Source organism: Podarcis vaucheri (genome assembly GCF_965113315.1).
Source record: "Podarcis vaucheri genome assembly, chromosome: 3".
NCBI classification, from domain to species: domain Eukaryota; kingdom Metazoa; phylum Chordata; class Lepidosauria; order Squamata; family Lacertidae; genus Podarcis; species Podarcis vaucheri.
In genome coordinates this window covers 58,915,570-58,937,366 of record NC_138761.1, presented here as the reverse complement: position 1 = coordinate 58,937,366, position 21,797 = coordinate 58,915,570, and the positions used below count along the sequence as shown (strand labels likewise).

General features: G+C 43.1%; 1 protein-coding gene and 1 long non-coding RNA gene across 2 annotated transcripts in view; one reads left to right on the top strand and one right to left on the bottom strand.

The window, feature by feature from the left end:
* Positions 1 to 21,797, top strand: part of MTHFD1L (methylenetetrahydrofolate dehydrogenase (NADP+ dependent) 1 like) — a 109,140-nt gene that overhangs the window by 43,684 nt on the left and 43,659 nt on the right. Inside the window, exons 20-22 of the mRNA XM_082215222.1 lie at positions 6,423 to 6,534; positions 17,477 to 17,616; positions 21,051 to 21,092. Of these exons, the coding sequence (XP_082071348.1) occupies positions 6,423 to 6,534; positions 17,477 to 17,616; positions 21,051 to 21,092 (294 nt within the window). The remainder of the gene's footprint in view (positions 1 to 6,422; positions 6,535 to 17,476; positions 17,617 to 21,050; positions 21,093 to 21,797) is intronic.
* Positions 17,913 to 21,042, bottom strand: LOC309528144. Its single transcript, XR_014217567.1, has 2 exons — positions 19,076 to 21,042; positions 17,913 to 18,935 (listed from the first exon to the last, which is right to left on the bottom strand). It is a non-coding gene; the product is annotated as an uncharacterized lncRNA (long non-coding RNA).

Here is a 21,797-nt window from a genome sequence, read left to right as displayed (position 1 = left end):
TTCCCTGGTAACCAGCCACATGGTTTTGTGTTGCCCAAAATGCCCTGCTGTGGGGCTATCGTGCAGTTGCTTGAGTACCTTTTCCCTCAATTCCCCTTCAGGTATGTATAACGCTCCCTTGTAGTACAACGCCCCGTTTCTCTCCTCAAAACCCCCGGGTTTGTCTCCCTCCCTCCTGAGACCCCTGAGTTTGTCCTGGGCGTATTCATCCTGCACCGTTCCCTCTACCAGTTCCCTTTGCCCCACCAAAGCCGCCCCACACACCCAGCGGTCCTCGGGAATAACATGGGTCTCTTCGGGTGCACCCTCTCCCTCCAAATATTCAGGTTTGCGTGAGAGAGCGTCCGCCCTAACGTTCTCCGGGCCTGGTACGTAACAAATCTCAAAGTTAAATTTGGAGAACTCCTGGGCCCATCTCAACTGCCTTTGGTTGAGCACTCGCGCAGTTCTCCAATACTCTAGATTCTTATGGTCCGTGCACACTTGCACCTTCTGTTGTGCACCAATTAGTAGGTGCCTCCATCTCCGGAAGGCCTCATAAATCGCAAGAAGTTCCCGGTCGTGCACCGTGTAGTTTCTCTCAGATTTGTTCAGCTTTCGCGAAAAGAAGGCACACGGTCGCCACTCTGACCCCTCCTTCCCCGGCTGCAGAAGAAGCACCGCCCCTATGGCTCTGTCCGAAGCGTCTGTTTCGACCCTCAGCTTTTTTTGTAAATCCACATGTAGAAGTTGTTCGTCAGAGGCGAAGGCCCTTTTCAGTTCCTCAAACGCTCGCTCCGCCTCCCCCGTCCAAACAAACTTCTTTTTGCTGCTGAGACAGTCCGTGATGGGCGCCGTCAGGTGGGCGAAGTTTCGGATGAACTTACGATAAAAGTTTCCAAACCCTAGGAACCTCTGCACATCCTTCTTGGTCTTGGGTGTTTTCCATTCCAGCACCGCTTGAACCTTGCCGGGGTCCATGGCCAAACCCTTGTCTGACAAGCGGTACCCCAGGAATTCCACCTCCTTGGTATGAAACTGACACTTTTCCAGTTTCACCCACAGTCTGTTGGCTTGCAGCCTGCTCAACACTTCTCTGATGTCTCTCACATGTTGCTCCTCATTCTCCGAATACACCAACACGTCATCTAAGAAGGCCACGCAATTCTTGTAGAGCAAAGGCCCCAGTACATGGTTCATAAAGGCTTGAAAACACGCGGAGCCTGTTTGTAATCCAAAAGGCATAACGAGGTATTCAAATGCCCCCAAAGGGGTGAACATGGTGGTCTTCCATTCATCCCCTTTCCTTATACGTATCAGGTTGTACGCCCCCCTTAGGTCCAGCTTTGTAAAAATCTTTCCTTTTCGCACCCTGGTCAAAATATCATCAATCCTGGGCATAGGAAAAGCCGCCGGCTCTGTCACTGCATTTAGGGCCCGAAAGTCACATACCAGCCTCGGCTTGTCCGTGTTTTTTTTATCCACAAAAAACACTGGGCTACCCCCCGCTGCCTTGGACTCTCTGATGAAGCCTCTCTTCAGGTTCTTGTCAATGAACGCTCGCAATTCCTGCATCTCCCTGTCTGACATGGCATACAACTTGCCTACAGGAAGCTGTGCTCCAGGGAGTAAATTGATCTGGCAATCAAAGGGCCTATGCGGGGGTAGTTGGTCCGCTTCCTTCTCGCTGAACACGTCGCTGAGATCAGCATACTGTGGTGGCACCTTCCCCTTGTCCATCACTTCCGTCCCTGCTAGGGTGGCTTGGGCCCCTGCTGACCCCTTTTCCGCCCTGCAGTGTTCTAAGCAGTGTGCGGAACCGAAGGAAACCACTCTTTGATGCCAGCCCACCAGCGGATCATGTAGGGCTAGCCAGCTCATTCCCAAAATAATGGGAGCGCCTCCCAAGGTGGCCACATTAAACGCTATCAGTTCTGTGTGCCTTGCCACCCTCATTATCATTGGGACGGTCTGCAAGCTGACGCCTCCTCCCAACAGTTCCCTGCCATCAATCGTGGTCACCTGCAGGGGGTTGCTTAAAGGGATAGTCTGTATCTGGTGTTCAGCAGCAAACTCTTTGCTCATGAAATTGCAGGAGCTGCCTGAGTCCAACAGCGCCTTTATTTTTAGGGGGTGTCCATTTTGCAGCTCTAGCGACACTTCAATCACTAGAGCAGGTCGAGGAGCTTCTGGCACTGGCACTTGGGGAAGGGGCACTTTCACTGCTCTTTGGCCTGGCTGCAGTGCCCTGCTGGCAACCAGGCGTTGGCTTTTACCTGCTCCGTTTCTCCCTGCTCTTCCCCCTCAACAGCTCCCACCATCCCTTGCCATTCCTTCCTCTGGGGGCAGACTCTGGCAAAGTGGCCTGGCTGTTGGCAGAGATAGCATTTCCGGGCTCCCTTTCCCTCCTTCTTCGCCCCCTCACTGGGCTTTGAAACTGCGCGCGCGCGGGCTGTTCCGATTTCCATCGGCTCTGCCGGCGGGAAAGCTGGCTCAGGAATGTCTGGAATGCGTAACTCCTTCCAACGTTCCCCTCTCCCTTCCCGCCTCTCCAAGGCTCTTGCCTCCTGGCGCGCTCCAATGGTCAGCGCAGATTTGGTCAGCTGATCCATAGACCCCGCCCTGGGGCTCCTGGCCAGCTCGTCTTTCACAGCTGAAGAAAGACCTTCTTCAAATAGCATCTGAATGGGTGCCGCCGATAAATCCCACCCCAATCTGTGAATCAGCATGGTAAATTCAGTCCAGTACTCACGGACAGATCTGCTTCCCTGCTTGCAAGCCATTAGCTGTCTGCGTACCGCCCCTTCCTCAATATCGCTGGAAAACATGATATCCATTGCACGAAAGAATTTCATAGTGTCCTTTAGGATATCGTTGTGCGTTGCCATCAGGGGTCGAACCCAGTCCCGCGCCCCCTTCTCAAGATGCCCAATTACGAACGCAACTCGCGATTCCTCATCAGGGAACTCATCAAACTGCACATTCAGAGCATATTGCATCTCAGTCCTAAAGGCATGATAATCCTTGGGGTCCCCCCCAAACTTCTGCACCAATCCTGGTACCTTTCTGGGGAACTGAGTGGTTCTCCCCTTTTTGTCAGCATCCTGAGCCCTTCTCTCCTCGAGCCTCGCCGTCTGCAGCGCAAGTTGGACCTCCAGAGCTTGATACCTTTCTTCCAAGCTTGGACCAGCTCCAACCCCTGCGTCTCCGGTTCCGACTGGGTTGCTCATGATGCTTTCTCCTGCACAGGCAGCGTACAGAGACTGTCAGACTGCTGTCAGGGGATGGTTAGCTGCTTGTGCTTAAAATTGTGCCCCTTCAGAGTTTGTGCGACCCCACAAACCTCTGTGTGTGACAGAGCTCCTCAGACATGTCTGCTCTAGTCACTAGTAGTTCTGACAGTGGCTGTCTGCGGAAGCGCTTCCAGCAAAGAAGTTCCTTAACGGAAACGCGTCTCCTGGACTCACGACGTGGCAGCTTCCGGCGCAGCATGGGTCTCCCTGCAGTTGCTTCTGACACCTCCCCGCTATTTTCGCTCGAAGTGTCTCTCACCCCTTTCTCTCCCCTGCTGCTTCCTGCCTGGGCTGCTGCGTCTCTCTCAGCATTATTGAGATCCTCCTCCAGAGACCCCGCGCTCCCCCTGCTGGTCCCTGCTTTGGCTGTTGACTCTCTCCCAGTCTCTGGGAGCCTTACCACTTCCCTTTCCTCCGATGTCAGTTCCCTGACAGCTAGTATAGTGGCTCATCCTCAACCAGTGAGCCACTTCTGGCTCTGGAAGAGATGGTCTTTGAAGATGCAGATAGAAGCCTAATAGGAGCCTTATTTGGATTATCAGCCCTTCTACAAATAGAAAGCCACCTTCCATTTGAGAAAGAGCCACTCTGAACCCAAATCATTATATTTTCATTTTGGATCTTTACTTAGAGTGGTTTTGCATAACATATGTGTACTTTAAAACAGAACACATGATTGCTTGGCTGAAAACTTGTTTGAATTATCACATTTCTTGGTTTACAGTTATGTGGTGATTTTTTTTTTTTACAACCAGCCTTGTCTGAGCCTAATTTTGGTTTGGTTTTATTAGACAACAATTAAGTGGTCAAATAGGATATGTACATGGATGTTTTAACAATATTTCCATAAGAAACTGGGCATCATGGGCATCATGATGAAATAGCTGTTAGAAGATATTGCTTGGTAAAGCACTATAACATTATTGTGTTGTTGTACCTCCCTCTTCAGAAAACCCCAACATAATTTATCTGCCTGAGGAAGCCACATCCAATTCTAGCTTGTGTTTGACTATGGATAATTTTTACACTTTGTTATCTTAACAATATTTATATGTTACTGAATAACAAATAAAAAGTACAACTATGAACAATAAAATATGAAGCAGAATCAGTATAATGGGAGAAGGGGAAATCTCAGTGACACACACACACACACACACACACAAACAAACAAATCACATGAACTTTAGATTTAACACAAAGTTTAAAGAGCCTGGTAAAATAAAAAGGTCTTCACTTGGTCCTGAAAACCCAGAAAAGTAGTCAACAAGTGAATGCAGTATTCACCCATCTATTCTTACCTGGTGAGAGCATGTGGAGATGGGTCTCTGAGAATGGATAGATAAATGTGGGTGTGTATTATAGCTTTTAAAAAGTTTGAAATGTACCCTTTTCTGTTTCCTGTCAGCCCCTCAGGAAGTATTCAAATACTACTGCTATGCATTTATGGAGCACTGTAAATCTTTCAATGGGTTATAACACTGCTCTGCAAGCGAGGACCCAAGCACAGTAATATTCACTACAGTGGTACCTCGGGTTACATACGCTTCAGGTTACAGACTCCGCTAACCCAGAAACATTAGCTCGGGTTAAGAACTTTGCTTCAGGATGAGAACAGAAATCGTGCAGCGGCGGCACAGTGGCAGGAGGAGGCCCCATTAGCTAAAGTGGTGCTTCAGGTTAAGAACAGTTTCAGGTTAAGAACAGACCTCCAGAACGAATTAAGTACTTAACCTGAGGTACCACTGTATAAGACTTGCTGTACAAAGCAGCTTGCTGACTGAGTGACACCCATAAACTACTGAAATTTATTTCCCTGATAGCAAATGATCAGTGGCAGTTTCTATTAGTTTGAAAAGAATAAATGTATATTGTATTTATTCAGTGATACTGATACCGCAGGAGACTATTTTTGCTGTTTCTGTCATTGTTCTCCAGCTTCAGTTTCAAAGCGCACATAGCAGAATAGCTATCAGATCATTGATACAAAATGCCATCTTTTGGATAACTCCCCCACCCCACCCCATCTTTATATTACATTCCTTTCCTCACCCCCCTGGCCTCCTCCATTAATGAAAGAAAACTTGTGTTTTCACAGGTGGAATCACCATAGGTTCTCCCTTTCATATGTCTCCTAGAGGAATTTTAGAGTTGTTGAATCAGATAGACATTTATTAGAATCCCATGAATCAAATGCAGCTTAAAAAGAGCTACCAGATACACTATTTTTCTTTTAATTACTGTGAATACTGAAGTCCTATATGTGTCTACTCAGACATAAGCCCCACTGAGTTCAGTAGGGCTTGCTCCTGGGTAAGTGTGGTATAGGATTGCAGCCTCAGTGAAACTGGCCTCAGGAGCCTAAGTTAAAGCAGCTGACTTGTGGCAATGAATAGTTGGAAGCTGCAATGCCAGACCTGACACTTCCCTGCAAAAAGAAGCAATTGGAAAGAAGGCGTTTTTCAGAGTTCTTTAGTAGGCAGGAATTGCTTCAGCAGCTGGAGTATTACGAGAAAAGGTTTTTAACTAGTAAAGCAGCTACCTGAATGTGGATACCCTGGTTAGCATGGCTGCTGGAGGGGCTCTAAAAGCTCTTGGGGCCAAACTAGACATGATGTTTTATCATATAGGTAAATAACAAAAACAGCAATAGCTAGCGTTGGGCAGGGAGAAAAAATTAGCTGAATTGGGAGTGTGGCATGGGATGGCACAGGGGATTTAACACTTTGCCTCTGCCACAGTCCCAGGTGGAATCAGAGGCTTCCATGCCTGCTATAAAGAATGGTTTTTCCTGAGCAAGTAAAGCAGAACCCTAAATATGAATACCAGCTTAATTACTAAAGCTGCCTTAACTCTCAGTCTACCTCCTGGAACACCTAGCATACACTGTTACTAAACTATCCTGATAGAAGCAGGATACAGAGCTTGCTGTTGCTGCTGTGGATACAGTCTTACGGTCCTTGAGGTCTCTCAGAAAGGCTGTTTGTTGTCCTACTGCAGCCCACTTTCTCCTGCTCCAGTCCAGACAATAAGCCTCACTGCTCCACAAGAGCAACGTAGAATATAGTACAGTACAATGTAAAAGGTCTTAACTGTTGTTTTCTTCTTGTGCTCTGATTACAGTTCTGCCTTTGCTTTTGATACTTTTAGGGAACCCCAGTTTTTGTGCACGCTGGGCCTTTTGCAAATATTGCTCATGGTAACTCTTCGGTTTTGGCAGACAAAATTGCCCTTAAATTGGTTGGCAAAGAAGGATTTGTAGGTGAGTACAAGCTCATTTTGTTTTGGAATGTTAACGTGGAGCTGGAGTAGTTTCATTTGAAATTAATGATTAAGTGTTGTTTTAACTCAAGTGATGTGTATCATGTTTATGTAACATCACTTTAGTGTGTGATCTCGATACCTTCTTGATCAAAAGGTATTGTTGATTTGGAATTCCCTGTTTATACTTGGATCCATTTGCCTAGCTAGATTTCCACTGAAACCAGAGGCAGGCTAGTATTCCTGTCTTCTGCTCAGTTTTCACAGTGGGATAATGTTGGTTTTAAAGGGGTGCTTTCAACTCTTTAATAGTGTTCCAAAGCAATGCAGATTGAAAGAGAACTTTTTGTTGAATTCCATTGCTAAAATTATCCTTAGCAATGAGGATCTCAAAGGTACATTTTTTCTTGAAAAGTGTACCTTTTAGAAGTTCAGCGGATTCTAGAAGCAAAATTGGTGATGATCAGAAGCAGTACTGGCTAGGGAAGACAAACAGGGTGGGGGTGGGGGTGGTGAAGTGCAGTCAGAAGGAGCAAGGACCAATGAACCTAAAGTTCTGCAGCGAAATGCCCAAGCAATGTTAAGCCATTACATCTGCACCAGCCCTGGATAGGACCACGATAAAATTTAAATATATGTTAGTTAATGTTTAATATCTACAAAAGACTAGATAGAGGATAGATAGATAGATAGATAGATAGATAGATAGATAGATAGATAGATGATAGATAGATAGATAGATAGATAGATGATAGATGATAGATAGATAGATAGATAGATAGATAGATAGATAGATAGATAGATAGATAGACAGACAAATATTATGTAAATGGCCAAGTTAAGCAAATGGTTTATAATTAGGTCTGTTTGCAGAATGACATCTTAAACAGATACAGCTTGAAATCATTGACTCATGCTATCATCTGAAATAAACATAATGATTGTAAGCTGCTGCAAGAAAAAGTGACCAATAAGTTGAATTGAACAACAACAATGTTCATAAGAACAACAACCTCTACTGAGTGAAGCCATTCATAATAAACAATACAAATAAGTTTTTTAAATCAACTGACACTAATTAGTCAGTCATAAAATGAACAAAAAGTAATATGATTAACAAAGGCAGAGACCAGTCACACGCAGGAGGGATAGGCCAGTGCAGAGAGCTTGTGAATGGTTCTTGTAGCTCAAGAGGGCCACAATATGCAGAAAGAAGTGGCAACTCATGGACTAGCCCAGTTCCCTGAAGGGCTCCATTTCAAGACTTTCTGCATGGTCAGTTCTAATACCTCCCCCTGATTTGAGGCAATTCCCTTCTCCTGGATTCAGATAACACTTGGTAGGTCCCCCTCTACCCGAGCCTCTGGAGAGGCTTTTTAGAGGACACAGGGGACTGTGGAGTGGAAGGAGAAGGGAAAGATATGTTGCATGAGCTGCCTTGGATGCAACCTACTTTGTATAACATACACAGTATTCCCAATACACCCTTCCCCCACCCATATAGAAAAATAGGAGTCTTTCTGTGCTTGCACTATCAGATAATTGGAGAAATTTTGGCATGCTTTGCGTGTATTGTAAACCTAAGCAGAAGTAAGCTTTAATAAATTTTATGAATAATTTACTTGCTTTACTCTGCAGTGGAAATGCTCATCAGAACAAAACTACTTGCAGTAGCTGCTTAGTGATCTGTGCAGAATGTGCACAGCTATATTTCAAAAATCCTTGTATATATGCTCAAAAGTTTATATTATATATACTTATCTATGCTCAAAAGTGTATTTATACAAAAGGTTTATAAATCACTGCATAAAAATAGTGCAGCATATGTGTTTGAAACAAGAAAGAATGATCTGCAATTTTTTTAATAGATTGTAAAATGCTTTGCAGTATTTCTTTGGTGGGAGTTCTTTCTCCAAAAAAGGAAGTAAATGCTTTGCTTTAAACCCCGTTTGGCACCAAAGCACATGTGATGTCTTAATATTTGCATTGTTCAGCGTTCTTTATAGTTGTTTTTGCTTGACTTCATTGAAAAATCACTGTGTGTCGAGTGCTCCAGTGAGTGTTAAATTCAAAAATCCTTGCTATCTTATGTCATAACATTCACTCTCTTGCATTTGTAGCTCCATTTCTTTTCATAGTTAAGAAAATGCAGTGCTTACTGAAGCAGTAAAAATGATCCTTTCCTGTTTTGGGGGGTCAGATGTTAAATTAATAATGGTCACAATCCAAAACAAAACAAAAATACACAAAAGCATGCACACACACACACACACACACACACACACTACAAATAAAACTACTGTACTATAAAATCACCAGTAAAATTATGTAAGCTACAGGGCAAATAACAGCAGCAGATCAGAACTATCCATGGTTGGGAGGGGGTAGATTGTAGTTCCACATAGACAGCTGGGGGGCACCATGGAAAATGTCCTGTCCCATATCACCCTCCTAGCATCCCATTGGGATGAAACCACAAGAATGGTCTCTCCGCCTGACTTCAAAGGATGTGGTGGACAGTATATTGAAAGCCACTATAAAAGTCAAGAGCTTTTAGACTTGAACTCTTATATTCTTTTATATAAATACCATTGGTTGTTGCTGTTTTTAAAAGATATTCAAAGATACACTATTTACTTTTTAATATTTATTTTCAGTTTACTTTTTAATATTTATTTTCACTTGTGTTTTTAGAAAACTTTGATGTATACTGCTCTGCTGATAATTGAAATATCCTGTTAGACGCCTGCTAACAAACATTGCTCTAGCGCCATCTCTGATTATAATTTATAGACTCCAATATAAGCCATTTCAGCAGATTTCCCCCCACTGTGAAATATAGCTAGCACAGGAAAATTCTTTGTCTCCCACAGGCAAAAAAAATACTAGAGGTCAGTCTCTCTCTTTCTGTTTTTAAGAATTCATAAATCAAATCCAGCAACACTGTCAAAAGTGCTGCTTCTCATAGCTCACTCCTATCAATTCACAAAATAAGGGGGTTCCAATTAGATAAGCATGGCAAAAAAGAGTAGTAGCTGTTTCCCCTCCACCTCATTTCTGCAATTTATTTTCTCATAAACAAACCAAACATAAGAAAATCCATGGGTGAATCAACTTATATTATTTGAACAAGGCTAGAATAGTGATGCGGGACGTGGGTGGCGCTGTGGGTTAAAGCCTCAGCGCCTAGGGCTTGCCGATCGAAAGGTCGGCGGTTCGAATCCCCGCGGCGGGGTGCGCTCCCGCTGCTCGGTCCCAGCGCCTGCCAACCTAGCAGTTCGAAAGCACCCCCGGGTGCAAGTAGATAAATAGGTACCGCTTACCAGCGGGAAGGTAAACGGCGTTCCGTGTGCTGCGCTGGCTCGCCAGATGCAGCTTTGTCACGCTGGCCACGTGACCCGGAAGTGTCTTCGGACAGCGCTGGCCCCCGGCCTATAGATGTGAGATGGGCGTACAAACCCCAGAGTCTGTCAAGACTGGCCCGTTCGGGCAGGGGTACCTTTACCTTTACCTTTTAGAATAGTGATACCTTTCAATCGAAAGCCCATGTGGGTCAGCTGAGAAGGAGATTTGGAGGTGGAAATGGCAGACTGGGAAAGGAATAGTATCCTTTTCTGCCACTCCTTATGTGCTCCCAAAAAAGTCCCCTCCTAAAGTGGCTTTTCATCTCCCTAAAAGGGCTACTCTTGGGTTACTGTTACACATGTTTGGATTACAGATAGGTAGCCTATCTGTAAACAACTCCTAACCCACAATTATACTACAACCAGACTTAACACGGACACTGGCACCAGAGCCTGCAATAAACCCAGATGCCAACTTTGCTGCCACATACACCCGGACAACACCATTACTGGACCCAACAACATCACACATACCATCTCGGGACTATTTAATTGCTCATCGTCTAACATTGTGTATGCCATCAAATGCCAACAGTGTCCTTCAGCTCTCTATATTGGACAAACAGGCCAAACCTTACGCCAAAGAATAAACGGACATAAATCTGACATCAAGAATCACAAAACAGAGAAACCAGTAGGAGAACACTTCAATCTCCCAGCACATTCTATACAAGATCTCAAAGTAGCTGTTTCAGAAATAGACTGGAAAGAGAAGCTGCTGAATTGCAACTCATTACCAAACTTAAAACCATGGAGAGACCTGGTCTGAACAAAGACATTGGATTCTTATCTCATTATACATGACTAAGCCATTTTTCACCTTCTCACCCCTTGCCTTTTCCTGTAAGTCCTATTGCAGTCGTTAAGAGTCGTCAACAGGCTCATCTCAGCTATCTGCCAATCTCCCATTCCCACCACCCTTCTGAGTAATACCCCTCCCCACCTTCTCACTATATAGAAGGATCTGGCAACTTCTGTTTCAGTGTATCTGAAGAAGTGTGCATGCACACGAAAGCTCATACCAAGAACTAACTTAGTTGGTCTTTAAGGTGCTACTGGAAGGAATTTTTTTTATTTTGACATGTTTGAATGATATCCAATGCTACCAGTCTAGTTGAAGAATGGCATTTGATCTAGTGGGGGCATCCACTAACATTGGATAAGAGGAGGCAATTTTGGCCAATTTCCCCTTCCTGCTGCAGCCTGTGTTCCCCCGCACCACCTTCCACATTGTTCTGGAGGATTGCTCAACTCTCTGGAGCTGGGGGGGGGGGGAAAGAGAGAGGGGACCGCAATGGGAAGGGGGAATTGGCAAAAGTCACCCCCTCTTCTTTTATGTTAGCTGATGCCTGTGCTAGAGTAAAAGTTTAATTAATATCCACCTCTCTGTATAGCATGTAGTTTGGCCTCCATAATGACTGAGTTTTCATCTCTTAAAAAACTCTACTCAGAGCTGCCTTTATGGCAGTCGATTTTACTGAATAATTGAGAACCGAAGCCTTTCTATTTGCACCAAGCCTTCTTGGTCAGGCTGTTCATAGTCTTTTTATATGTCAGTGTGATATTAATCTGGGGCTATGTACTGTAATAAAAGTCCTAAGAAATCACAGTGAACATAATGATCGCATTGAGGCGGGGTGGGAGAATAAACAAACACACCATCTCTGCAGAGTGGGCTCTCTCTGTGCAATGGGGGGGGGGCGTGCTACCGGAATGGGAAGAGAGTCTTCCTCCTACTTATTTTATTGTTGGAGAAAAGGCAGGCAGAAAAGGGACATTTTTTACCACTCAGCAGCTTGAAGCAGCCTGCGATTTGAATTAGGGTGCAGCCTTGCACTGTTGTGATTGATGATTCCGAAACTTGCTGTGTCCTGGATGATTGCACCAAATGATAGAGACATTGATCATTCTGATTCACCACTGCCTTCAGTGTTGTGGCATCTGCTGTTATCTCTGTGTAGGGTAAGCTGCACTCTCTGAATATACACACCACTTTTCTGTGAGCGAGCAGAGGCTCCTCCTTTAACAACAATTTGGTACTTAGCAATAGAAGGTCCAGGCTTTAGCTGACTGGATATGGTGACCCTGGAGTGCAGCCAGCGGAGGGAACTGGATCCAATCAAAAGTGCCCAACACACACTGTGCAAGCCACTGTGCAGGTGGACAGGGCCCTCAAGGTGCTGGGAGTCTGAATGTAGTAGTCAGCACTGAGGAAATGCCTGCCTTTTGCGTATGTAAGGCACATGGTGCTATACCATATGGCATTAGGGAAAGAGAAGATTGTTTTAGCCACAATGTTTATGTGTTTATCCACAATGATAGGATGGATTCCATATACGCACAGAGCCAATATAGACCTGACATGCAGTCATGGGTATCTTTTCTCAGATTTTTTAAAGGCCAAAAGCAGCTTTAGGAAGATGTACATTGGAGCAGAGAAATGGCTGGCCAGAATGAGCTTAATATTTGCCCATCCTTTCTTTTTAAACTCTACCAGCCCACCTGCAGCTGCTGTTCTCCCCTTGTGTCCTTGAGGAGATTGCTAGCATATGTTATTCACCTGACAGATAAGTGTACAGAGCTGTCATTTTCTTCTTCTTTTGCAATCACTCGTAGCCAAGTAAGATTGTCTTCCATAAACACGGTTTTAACAATGAGTCCATAGGTGACTGTGGAGGCCAATTCTGTATCCACACGTCCTTCCACAGTGGGGACATTGGTTTCTGGCTGGGAGTTGATCACAATGTTGATTTGCCAAGCGTGCCTTCCTCTTAGCACATTTCTCCCTTGCATCCTGAGTTTGAGTGTCTTCAAAGCCCATGACACCTTTGGTAAAGGGTTTTCTCCAACTGGAGCACTCGCAGGCCAATGTTTCCTAGCTGGCAGTGTTTATACTACATTTTTTAAGATTTGCCTTGAGACAGTCTTTAAACCTCTTTTGTTGACCACCAGCATTACGCTTTCAATTTTTAAGTTCGGAATAGAGTAGCTGTTTTGGAAGATGATTATCAGGCATCTGCACGATATGACCAGTCCAACGAAGTTGATGTTGAAGAATCATTGCTTCAACACTGGTGATCTTTGCTTCTTCCAGTACACTGACATTAGTTTGCCTGTCTTCCCAAGTGATGTGTAAAATTTTTCAGAGACACTGTTGATGGAATCTTTCGAGGAGTTGGAGATGGCGTTTATAAGTGGTCCATGTTTCACAAACATATAGTAAGGTTGGTAGTATAATCGCTTTGTAAATAAGCATTTTGGTTTCCCTGCAAATGTCCTGGTCCTCAAGCACTCTGCACTTCAATCGCGAGAAAGCCGCACTCACAGAGGCCAGGCGATGCTGGATTTCGGCATCAATGTTGGCCCTTATGGAAAGATAACTGCCTAGGTAGGAGAAGTGATCAACATTTTCCAACATTACACCATTGAGTTGGATTTGTGGCGCTGCAGAGGAGTTATTTTGTACTTGTTGGTGCAGCACTTTGGTTTTTTGGATGTTGAGTGATAGGCCAAGCTTTTCATAAGCTTCTGCAAAGATATTTAGGATGGTTTGGAGGTCATCCTCTGAGTGTGCGCACACTACGTTGTCATCAGCATACTGAAGCTCTATGACAGAAGTTACGGTAACCTTACTCTTCAACATACTGCGGTTGCGCCTTAGTGTGTGATATTTGAGTCAGGGAGCCATGGTTCAAATCTCACCTCAGCCACGAACTCACAGAGTAGTCTTCGGTGAGCTCTATCTTTCAACTCTCCCCCCAGCCCCCGCACATTTTGAAGATGGAGGTGATAATAGCAACAAAATTCACAAGGTTGCTGTAGGAATTACTGGAATGTCAAATGCTTTAAACACTTAAAAAATGTAATATAAAAACTAAATGTTATCTTTATATGGGGCATGTCTTTTTCCTGCTGCACAGGCTTGTATTACAATTTTTTTAAGCCTATAACTCCAGCACCATGAACATTTCACAAATACATAGGAAAAAATAAAAGATTTGTGGGATCGTTTGGAATAGTTGGGTAGAACTTTGAGCATTAAGTTCCGTGAACAGTCATTAAAGGAAGAGATCTTGGGTCACATTGTACAAACAGCCAGTTCATTTACCCTTGCTGTAGTAACATAAATGTGGTGTCCTTTCAGATGAATCATATCTCCTGGTTTATTTTGGCAGCTGCTCAGTTTGGTGATTTGCTGCATACAAGAAGCACCAACCAAAATGCCTTGGATCCAGAGGGTTAGAGTTCATGTGCTTCTGTGACTTTGAACTCTTCCTTTCCATGGTTTCCTTGTTGACAGCTGCACCAGGACAAATATGTTTACATCATAGAAGTGGATGGCAGCTAACAATTCAGAATTTCCATTTCCTTTTGTATTGTTCTGGAATTTGGCCTCCATAATTCCATGTCCTGAAACTTTGCCTAGTGTGCATGTTTCTCTTTAGGGTCTTCCAGTGCATACTCTTTGTTTTGATTTAGATATGTTGATAGTAAATCCTGACTGCAGGAAGGTTACGTTCATTAAAGTTTGCTTCTGTTTACAGGGAATTTTATTGAGGGATAAATGAATTTTCTTGTGACAGTTCCATTTGTAGCCTTGCAAACTGAAACATGTGGTTGCTTTTTGTAGGGCTCCCTGCCATGTCAAAACACTGCTGCATTGAGGGCTAATATGTAGCTGCTTAAACTGCAGTGTAGTGGACATAGTTGCTGCTTTCTTTTTCTGAAGGCTGAGAAATCCAATCAGCCGTTGACATTCAGGATTCTAAAAAAGAAATAATACATTTCCCAAGAACATTTTGCACTGAGAAAGTGGATGAAATAATCCACAAATGCTGAGTCTCTGGAATGGTTTGAGGTATTTTTTTTATTTCACCAAAATGTAGTATATACTTTAAAAGTAATAATGAAAAAGTTAAAGGCATTTCCCTTAATTAGCCTTTCATTCTTCCTTCTATATATATGTGGCTCAGTCAGGAGGGCATGAGACTCTTAATCTCAGAGTCATGGGCTCGAACCCCACATTGGGCAAAAGATTCCTTCATTGCAGGGGGCTGGACTAGATGACTCTCAGGGTCCTTACAAACCTATAATACTAGTCTTATAACAATGTTTAATTCTGGACATCTTCTTGTTTCCCTAACTTTATTCGTTGAAAAGTTACCTTCAGATTCAGTAATATTTTAAAAAGAAAAGACAGAACTCTGTTATGCTGTTAATTCTATTTCCTCACAGCATTTACACTAATAGGATGCCTAAAGTCAGGAGAATAAAATTATTACCTAAAGTGAGAAGATTGAAATATTTAAGTGTTTGGCCAGGGCACAAACTGCATTATTTTAGGACAACTTCATGCTTTACATTTTAAAGTTGTATGCTAGTGATATTTTAAGTGTATACCTAAAATTTTTAAGTGACAGTGATATACAAGTGCTGAAATGCACATGTACATATACAGTACATATGTGTACATTCATATACATGATGTATGTATATACATATATCAGAGTGCTGGGATTGGCAATGGCCTCTGTTAAGTGTACACTCTTATGAGCAGCTAAAATTGGCTGCTGTGGAATTGCAATAGGTTTCCTTTCCCCCTAGCCTAAGGACTCAGATCAGATCACAGATACGTCCTTAAGCTGACATTGGATATTGTCAGATAAGTCCCTAAGTGTTATGGCTGAGCAAGGATCTGACTCTGGGACTGCTGCTTGTAAAATAGCCCTACATAGAGTGCCTTCCTATATGACCTACTGTAAAATACTCCCTGGAGTCTTTTGAACTACTGGCTGAATTGCATTAAACTGTTCTGTGAAAGAAGCTCTAGCAACTGGAGATCTAACCCCTCCTCAATTGCCTGTCCTGCTACTGCTGCCACCTGTTCTAACTCCTGAGAGAAAGCAGCCCAGATAGTCTTGTAGATTGCAAAGAGAAAAATCTAGTGATGAATTCCCATGCTGCCTATCAGGAGAAAGTAAATCTGATAACCTCCAGTGGATCTTTGCACAGCATGCAGGTTCTCTTGGCCTAGCTTGTCCCAGTGGCTAATTGTGGGTTTCCAGCAAAATGTATTGCAAGTTGTTGTTTGATTCCCATTGGTTTAATAGAAGACTTATTCATACTTATGTCACTGTTGAACTAGGGATTATCATGATTCTTTCTTGCTCTTTGGCCTCCAGTTGCTCATGTTTTCATTGGCACTCTGATTTACAGGCAGGAAATAATACAAAAGTGATTGTGCTGAATATTTGAGCACAAACAGGTTTCAAAGCACATGGTTTTGGCACATGGCTTTATCTTCAGAATTACTCTCTGTTTTATTTCCTTTGCAGTTGGTAGCCTTCATCCTAGCAGCTTTTGTACAGCATCCTGCTTCCTTCCTCTCTTGAAAGTTGGAGTGCTGGCACTCCTGGCTTTGTGTTTGTCACACTTGAGTCTTTTAAATAAGAAATTCTATTCACCTTTGAGATAAGCCCTACATCGCCGCCACCCCTCCTCCTCTTCCTCCTCTCCTCCCCAAGCCAGATGGGGTCCACAGTATGGTGGCCATGTCCCCAGATACCCCCTTCACATCCACTAGGGTATTTTGTCCCCAGTTTTTAAATGTATTGTTTAAAAATGAGGTTTGGGGGTTGTTACTTGTTTTGGTTTCTTGATTGCAAGGGGAGTTGTCTCTTCTCTTCCACGTGCTCAACTGGGGATTGTCACACACACACACACCCTGAACCAATGGAGGGGCATGGGGGAAGAGAGTGGGGAAGCCCCATTGTGCAAGCAGAAGTCCGTTCACAGATCTTCCGCTGATGGGACCAGTTAGGTGAATCCTGCCCTTAATTACATATAATTATAGAATTTCCATTAATTATAAGTTTGTTGCAGCAGATTGCATGACTATACATTTATTTTAACTATTTGTCTATCATTTAATTACAGTAATCTCTAAACAGTGTACAGGAGACCTAATGCAGTGAAACTAAAAATGAAATAAAACTAAAAATCAGAATTCACTTTAAAAGCCTGCTGAAATAAAAGTCTTCAGTAAGCACTGGAAGGTCAACAGGAGGGAGTTCCACAAAATACTGAACATATAACTCTTGGTGGATATGAGCTGAGCATCTGAGCCATGGCAGACCACAAACAGTGGCTCAGCTGAAGACCGGGGTGATCAAGTAGAGATCTAAGGGATCTGGAGGTCCTGAGGTCTCCTAGACCCAAATTATAAAAGGGAATTGCAAATTAATAGAAGAACATTTAACTTGACCCAGAAATGTGTGGGCAGGGTAGTGCAAGCTTTTGAGCACCAGAGTTATGTGCTGGCAATAGCCTGTCCCCACCAATAGTCTGGCCTCAGTGTTTTGAACCAGCTGAAAACTCTGGACCAATAGCAGCCCCACATATATGCAAAGCATCTCACCACTCCTAAAAGAGAAGGAAGAAGCCCCTGCACATATGGAGCTCTGTTCGTGTACACTAGGTGTTTAGTGACTGCCAAATTGACTCTCTGATCCCTCTTAACTAACTCCTTGTTCCTAACAGCAACTGAAGCTGGTTTTGGTGCTGATATTGGGATGGAGAAATTCTTCAACATCAAATGCAGAGCTTCTGGCCTGGTTCCCAGTGTGGTTGTGCTTGTTGCTACAGTGCGGGCTTTGAAGATGCATGGAGGTGGGCCAAATGTAAGTTTCTGTACCTATCTCATAAAACAAATGATAAATCTTTAGAACTCCCTAAGCCTGAGAAAGCCCCTTATCATTTGAAATATGTATAAACGCTTTAATTTCAGAATTGCTGAAATAGTTCTCAATGTAAGCTAATTTAACAAAGACTCTCATTTCACTGTCTTTCATCATGTAGATGTGGCATTATCTGTGTTGCTTGTTGGATTAAGACGTATTAAAGAGGATAGCTCTAAAAAGGACTAAAAATTTAGCAAGGAGAATTAGGTCTGTTTGGAATTTTTCTTCTCCCCCACTCTTTCTCTCTCTTTTTTTTACACGCAAGTACTGGCCTTTGAAATGCCATGGCTAAACTCATAGGGTTACATCCAGATTTACAGCACAATCCTAACCATGCCTACTAAGAAATAGGTCCTATCAAATTCAGTGGGGCTTACTCCCAGGTAAGTGGGGTTACAATTGAGTATTGTCGTGCTTAGAGCAGACCCAATTAAATTGATGGGCATCCCATTGATTTCACTAAGGCTTCTCTAAGCATGACCAACCCACTGTGTCCTCTAGTCTGAACTGCTACCCACTCTGCTCTGTTTCTGCCATTACCTAAGTCCTGAACTACTAACTAGGGATATCCTCTAGAGTCTAGTTACTGTTAAGTACATTTAAGACCAGCTGAATATAATGAGGTGGGGTGTTATGTACTGAGTTGAATAGGATCCAAAATGCAGGAGTCTGATTGGTCCTAGAACAATGCAGCAGTATGATTGGTCCGCAGGAGCCACCCAAACCAGCGCCAAGTGGAAGTGAATCCACAACCTGATTGGCCTACAGGAGAATCCTGGAATTAGCCAATCAAGTGCAGCCCATTGTGTAAATAATGTATATAAAGCAGATATTTTGGGGAAACATTTGTTCCTCTTCACCACTATGAGCTGAATAAAGACCATGAAATCCACTCTCGACTCTGAGTATTTTTCATGGGGTTACTAAAAATCCCTGGAAATAAAAGTGCTGAGCATTCCCCTATTTCTTTGTCTTCTTTTGATCTTGATCATAGCAGTACTCAAGGTAGATGTATTACAACCAAATCTCCCTCTCCTGCCTCTTGAGTTCTTGGAGTACTTTCCCTTCCCTTATCCTGTCACCCAAGCATGCAGTCTGGCTTTCATCTACTTCGTCACTTTCTGCCTTCTTTTTCTTAACTTTAATTTCTCGCTAGAGCTGGACTTCCTATCTTTTTCCTGGGCTTTTGCAACCACTTCCCTGTGGGCCATTGCTATTTGTTTGTAAACATTTACTGGTCCCACTTCAACTATCTTAACCTTCAGTGTATCTGAAGAAGTGTGCATGCACACGAAAGCTCATACCAAGAACTAACTTAGTTGGTCTTTAAGGTGCTACTGGAAGGAATTTTTTATTTTGACTATGGCAGACCAACACGGCTACCTGTCTGTATCTTAACCTCTGTGCAGAATTTTTGCTTCCAAGATTGTGTGGTAGCTGCTATGATCACATTGTGAGCAATGGCCCACATTCAGCCTGTCTGCAGTTTGCCTTCGCATTCACCAGATTCTTGCCTTTGCCTTTCCTGGCTCTTCATCTTCCATGCTCACTCTGGCAGCCTTTGTTCCTAAAGTAGCGGATGCACCATTTCATGTTACCCTGAAACTCTCTCACAGAATGCATGTCCTGATTCCACCTTTCAGATTCTTCTGCAAACTACTTTTTCTGCTTAATACTTTGCAAACTCACTCTCTTACCTACAGCATGAGCCTAACCATGTTTACTCAGAAGTAAAGCCCCATTGATCTCAATGACACCTACTGCCATGTGAGTATGTTTTGGAATACAGTCATAATATTATTTATTAAACTCTTCTCATCATCCAGCTGCAGATACCTGTCGACTGGGTAACAATGACCAGTGCTTTTGCACCCAACCATCCCCAACCCCCAATTGAAGGGGATGTATTTACTTGTCTGAGAACTTGGGTTGAAATAAGACTCCTTCTTTGGAATAGCTGCGTGCAGGCTGAGCACGGCCACTGAAATCTCTAACACTTGTTTCACCTTCTTCGCTTAGCCAAATGAAGCATTCACTGTAAGCAAGGAAAGCACCAAGCCATATAATTCACAAATTAGAATGTAAATAGATTTCTACCCCCTTGAATATTTCTAGCCCACTTCCCTTCCTTAACTTTTCCAGTTGAGGCGTTCTTCATATTTATGCTGGGCTGCTGGTTTTCAGGAACTGGAATCAATTTACTTTGTTAGTGTTGTGCTTTTGGGTTTCCACTCTGAAGAACTGCCAAATGTAGCTTCGCAGACTTGAACTTTTAAAATAATTATTTTCAAGCAACAGGGTTGTTCAAGATTTGTCAAGGAATAAGATTTCAAAGTGGGAAGTGGGACAGTAGTTACATTTCCTGACAACTCCTATTCAAGAGGCAAACCCAATAAACCCTGCCCCCAATTGTACCTTTCAGTGAGGTTTCCTAACAAGCCCCTCCCCTCCATAAGCTCCTCCTCTGATTCTCCACTTTCTCACCCTCTCCTTATCATGTTGCCAGCAACATCCAACTCCTCCACTTTTTCTCCCTGGTTATTGCTTCATCCACCCCCCCCCCTTACTGGAAGCCAACACTAGCTAGCATTCAGGTGGTAGTCTTGGCAAAATAATGGGATAGGATGCTGAGCATTGCCTAAGTCATGTGCTAAAGAGGAGTGTGTAACAATGGTTGTGGTTGTTGGATAGGCTGCAGCTCTCTGCAGCCCTCATCTGGCATTGGGGCATTAGCGGGGAACAATTTATTATATAGCATGGTAAAAATGACAGGCAATAGGTGGTCCATATTTGTCTCTTATCATTTTTTTTAAAAAGTTTCACAGTCACCTTAAGTGTCTTAAAATGTGCCTGAAACAGCATGTTATTTGAACATGTTATTGGAGTTTCCAACTGAGACGAATGGTGTGAACACAGGGATGGAGGCTTTTGCAGGGGAAAAGCAGGGGAGCTTAACCCTTCCCCCTACTTGCAGAGTTTCCCCTACAACCTCTCCTCACAGGCCACAGTTTCCCCCAGCAGTGGCTGGTGCAATGTAACTTCAGTTTCAAAATGGAAGCATGAACATTTTGGTAAAACTTAATGGTTTTATTTTGAGGCCTCCTAAAAATGAACTCAGGACTTGAATCTGACATTGTTTAGCTAGTGCTGGCTTGAAGAATACTAGATGTTGCCAAATCACACTACAACATCAATAATCTGCTTGTGTAGATATGATAATTAATGAAAGAAGCAATGTGAAATTCTAATATTCCCACTGTTGATACTGTTAAATGCTGACCCTCGCTGCTTTTTAGAAAGGTATCAAAATAAGATTACCTCTTTGGACAGGTCTGTTCTATGACCATTGTTTAACTACTTGTTTGTTATCTTAGGTGACAGCTGGTGCCCCTCTTAAGAAAGAATATACAGAAGAGGTAAGATTTAAATCTTTCATTGTCACTTTGTAGGCAGTCAAGGTAACGGAGGAATTAAATTTGACATTTACAAAGACTAGACTCCTGGACGGAGGGGAAGGGTCGTAGCTCAGTGGTAGAGCATCGGCCTTGCAAGCAGAAGGTCCCAGGATCAATCCCCAGCATTTCCAGGCAGAACTGGGGAAGACTCCCTTCCTGAAATCCCATAGAGTTGCTGCCAATCAGTGTAGACAGTACTGAGAAAGATGGACCAATGGTATAAGGCAGTTCCCTATGTTCCTATTTCTGTTGTTTGTTTGTTTGTTTGTTTGTTTGTTTGTTTACCACTCTTAATTTAGAAAATCCCCAAGTTTTAATATGCTTTTGGCATTTCTGTTGTATTTGTTAGTCACCTAGTTGTGTCTGAACACTCTTGCTGGGCTATGGAAGCAGGATATAAATGATTATAAAAATAGATGTAACCAAATACTTTGCAACAAAAATTCATTTTCCTTCATTATGATAACTGAATGTGCAGGACTTCTTAGATTTTCCATAAGAAAAAGCAAAGCAATTGTCCAGACCTTTCTGTAGCATTAACAAATTGTGCAACAGTGTTTGTGTGTTCCTGTTTTGATGAGCTAATAAATGCATGTTGTTTCTATAACTCTTGCTTAAGAAACAAGGATGCTACAATCTGTAGTTCCTGTGTTGTTTATTTGGTTA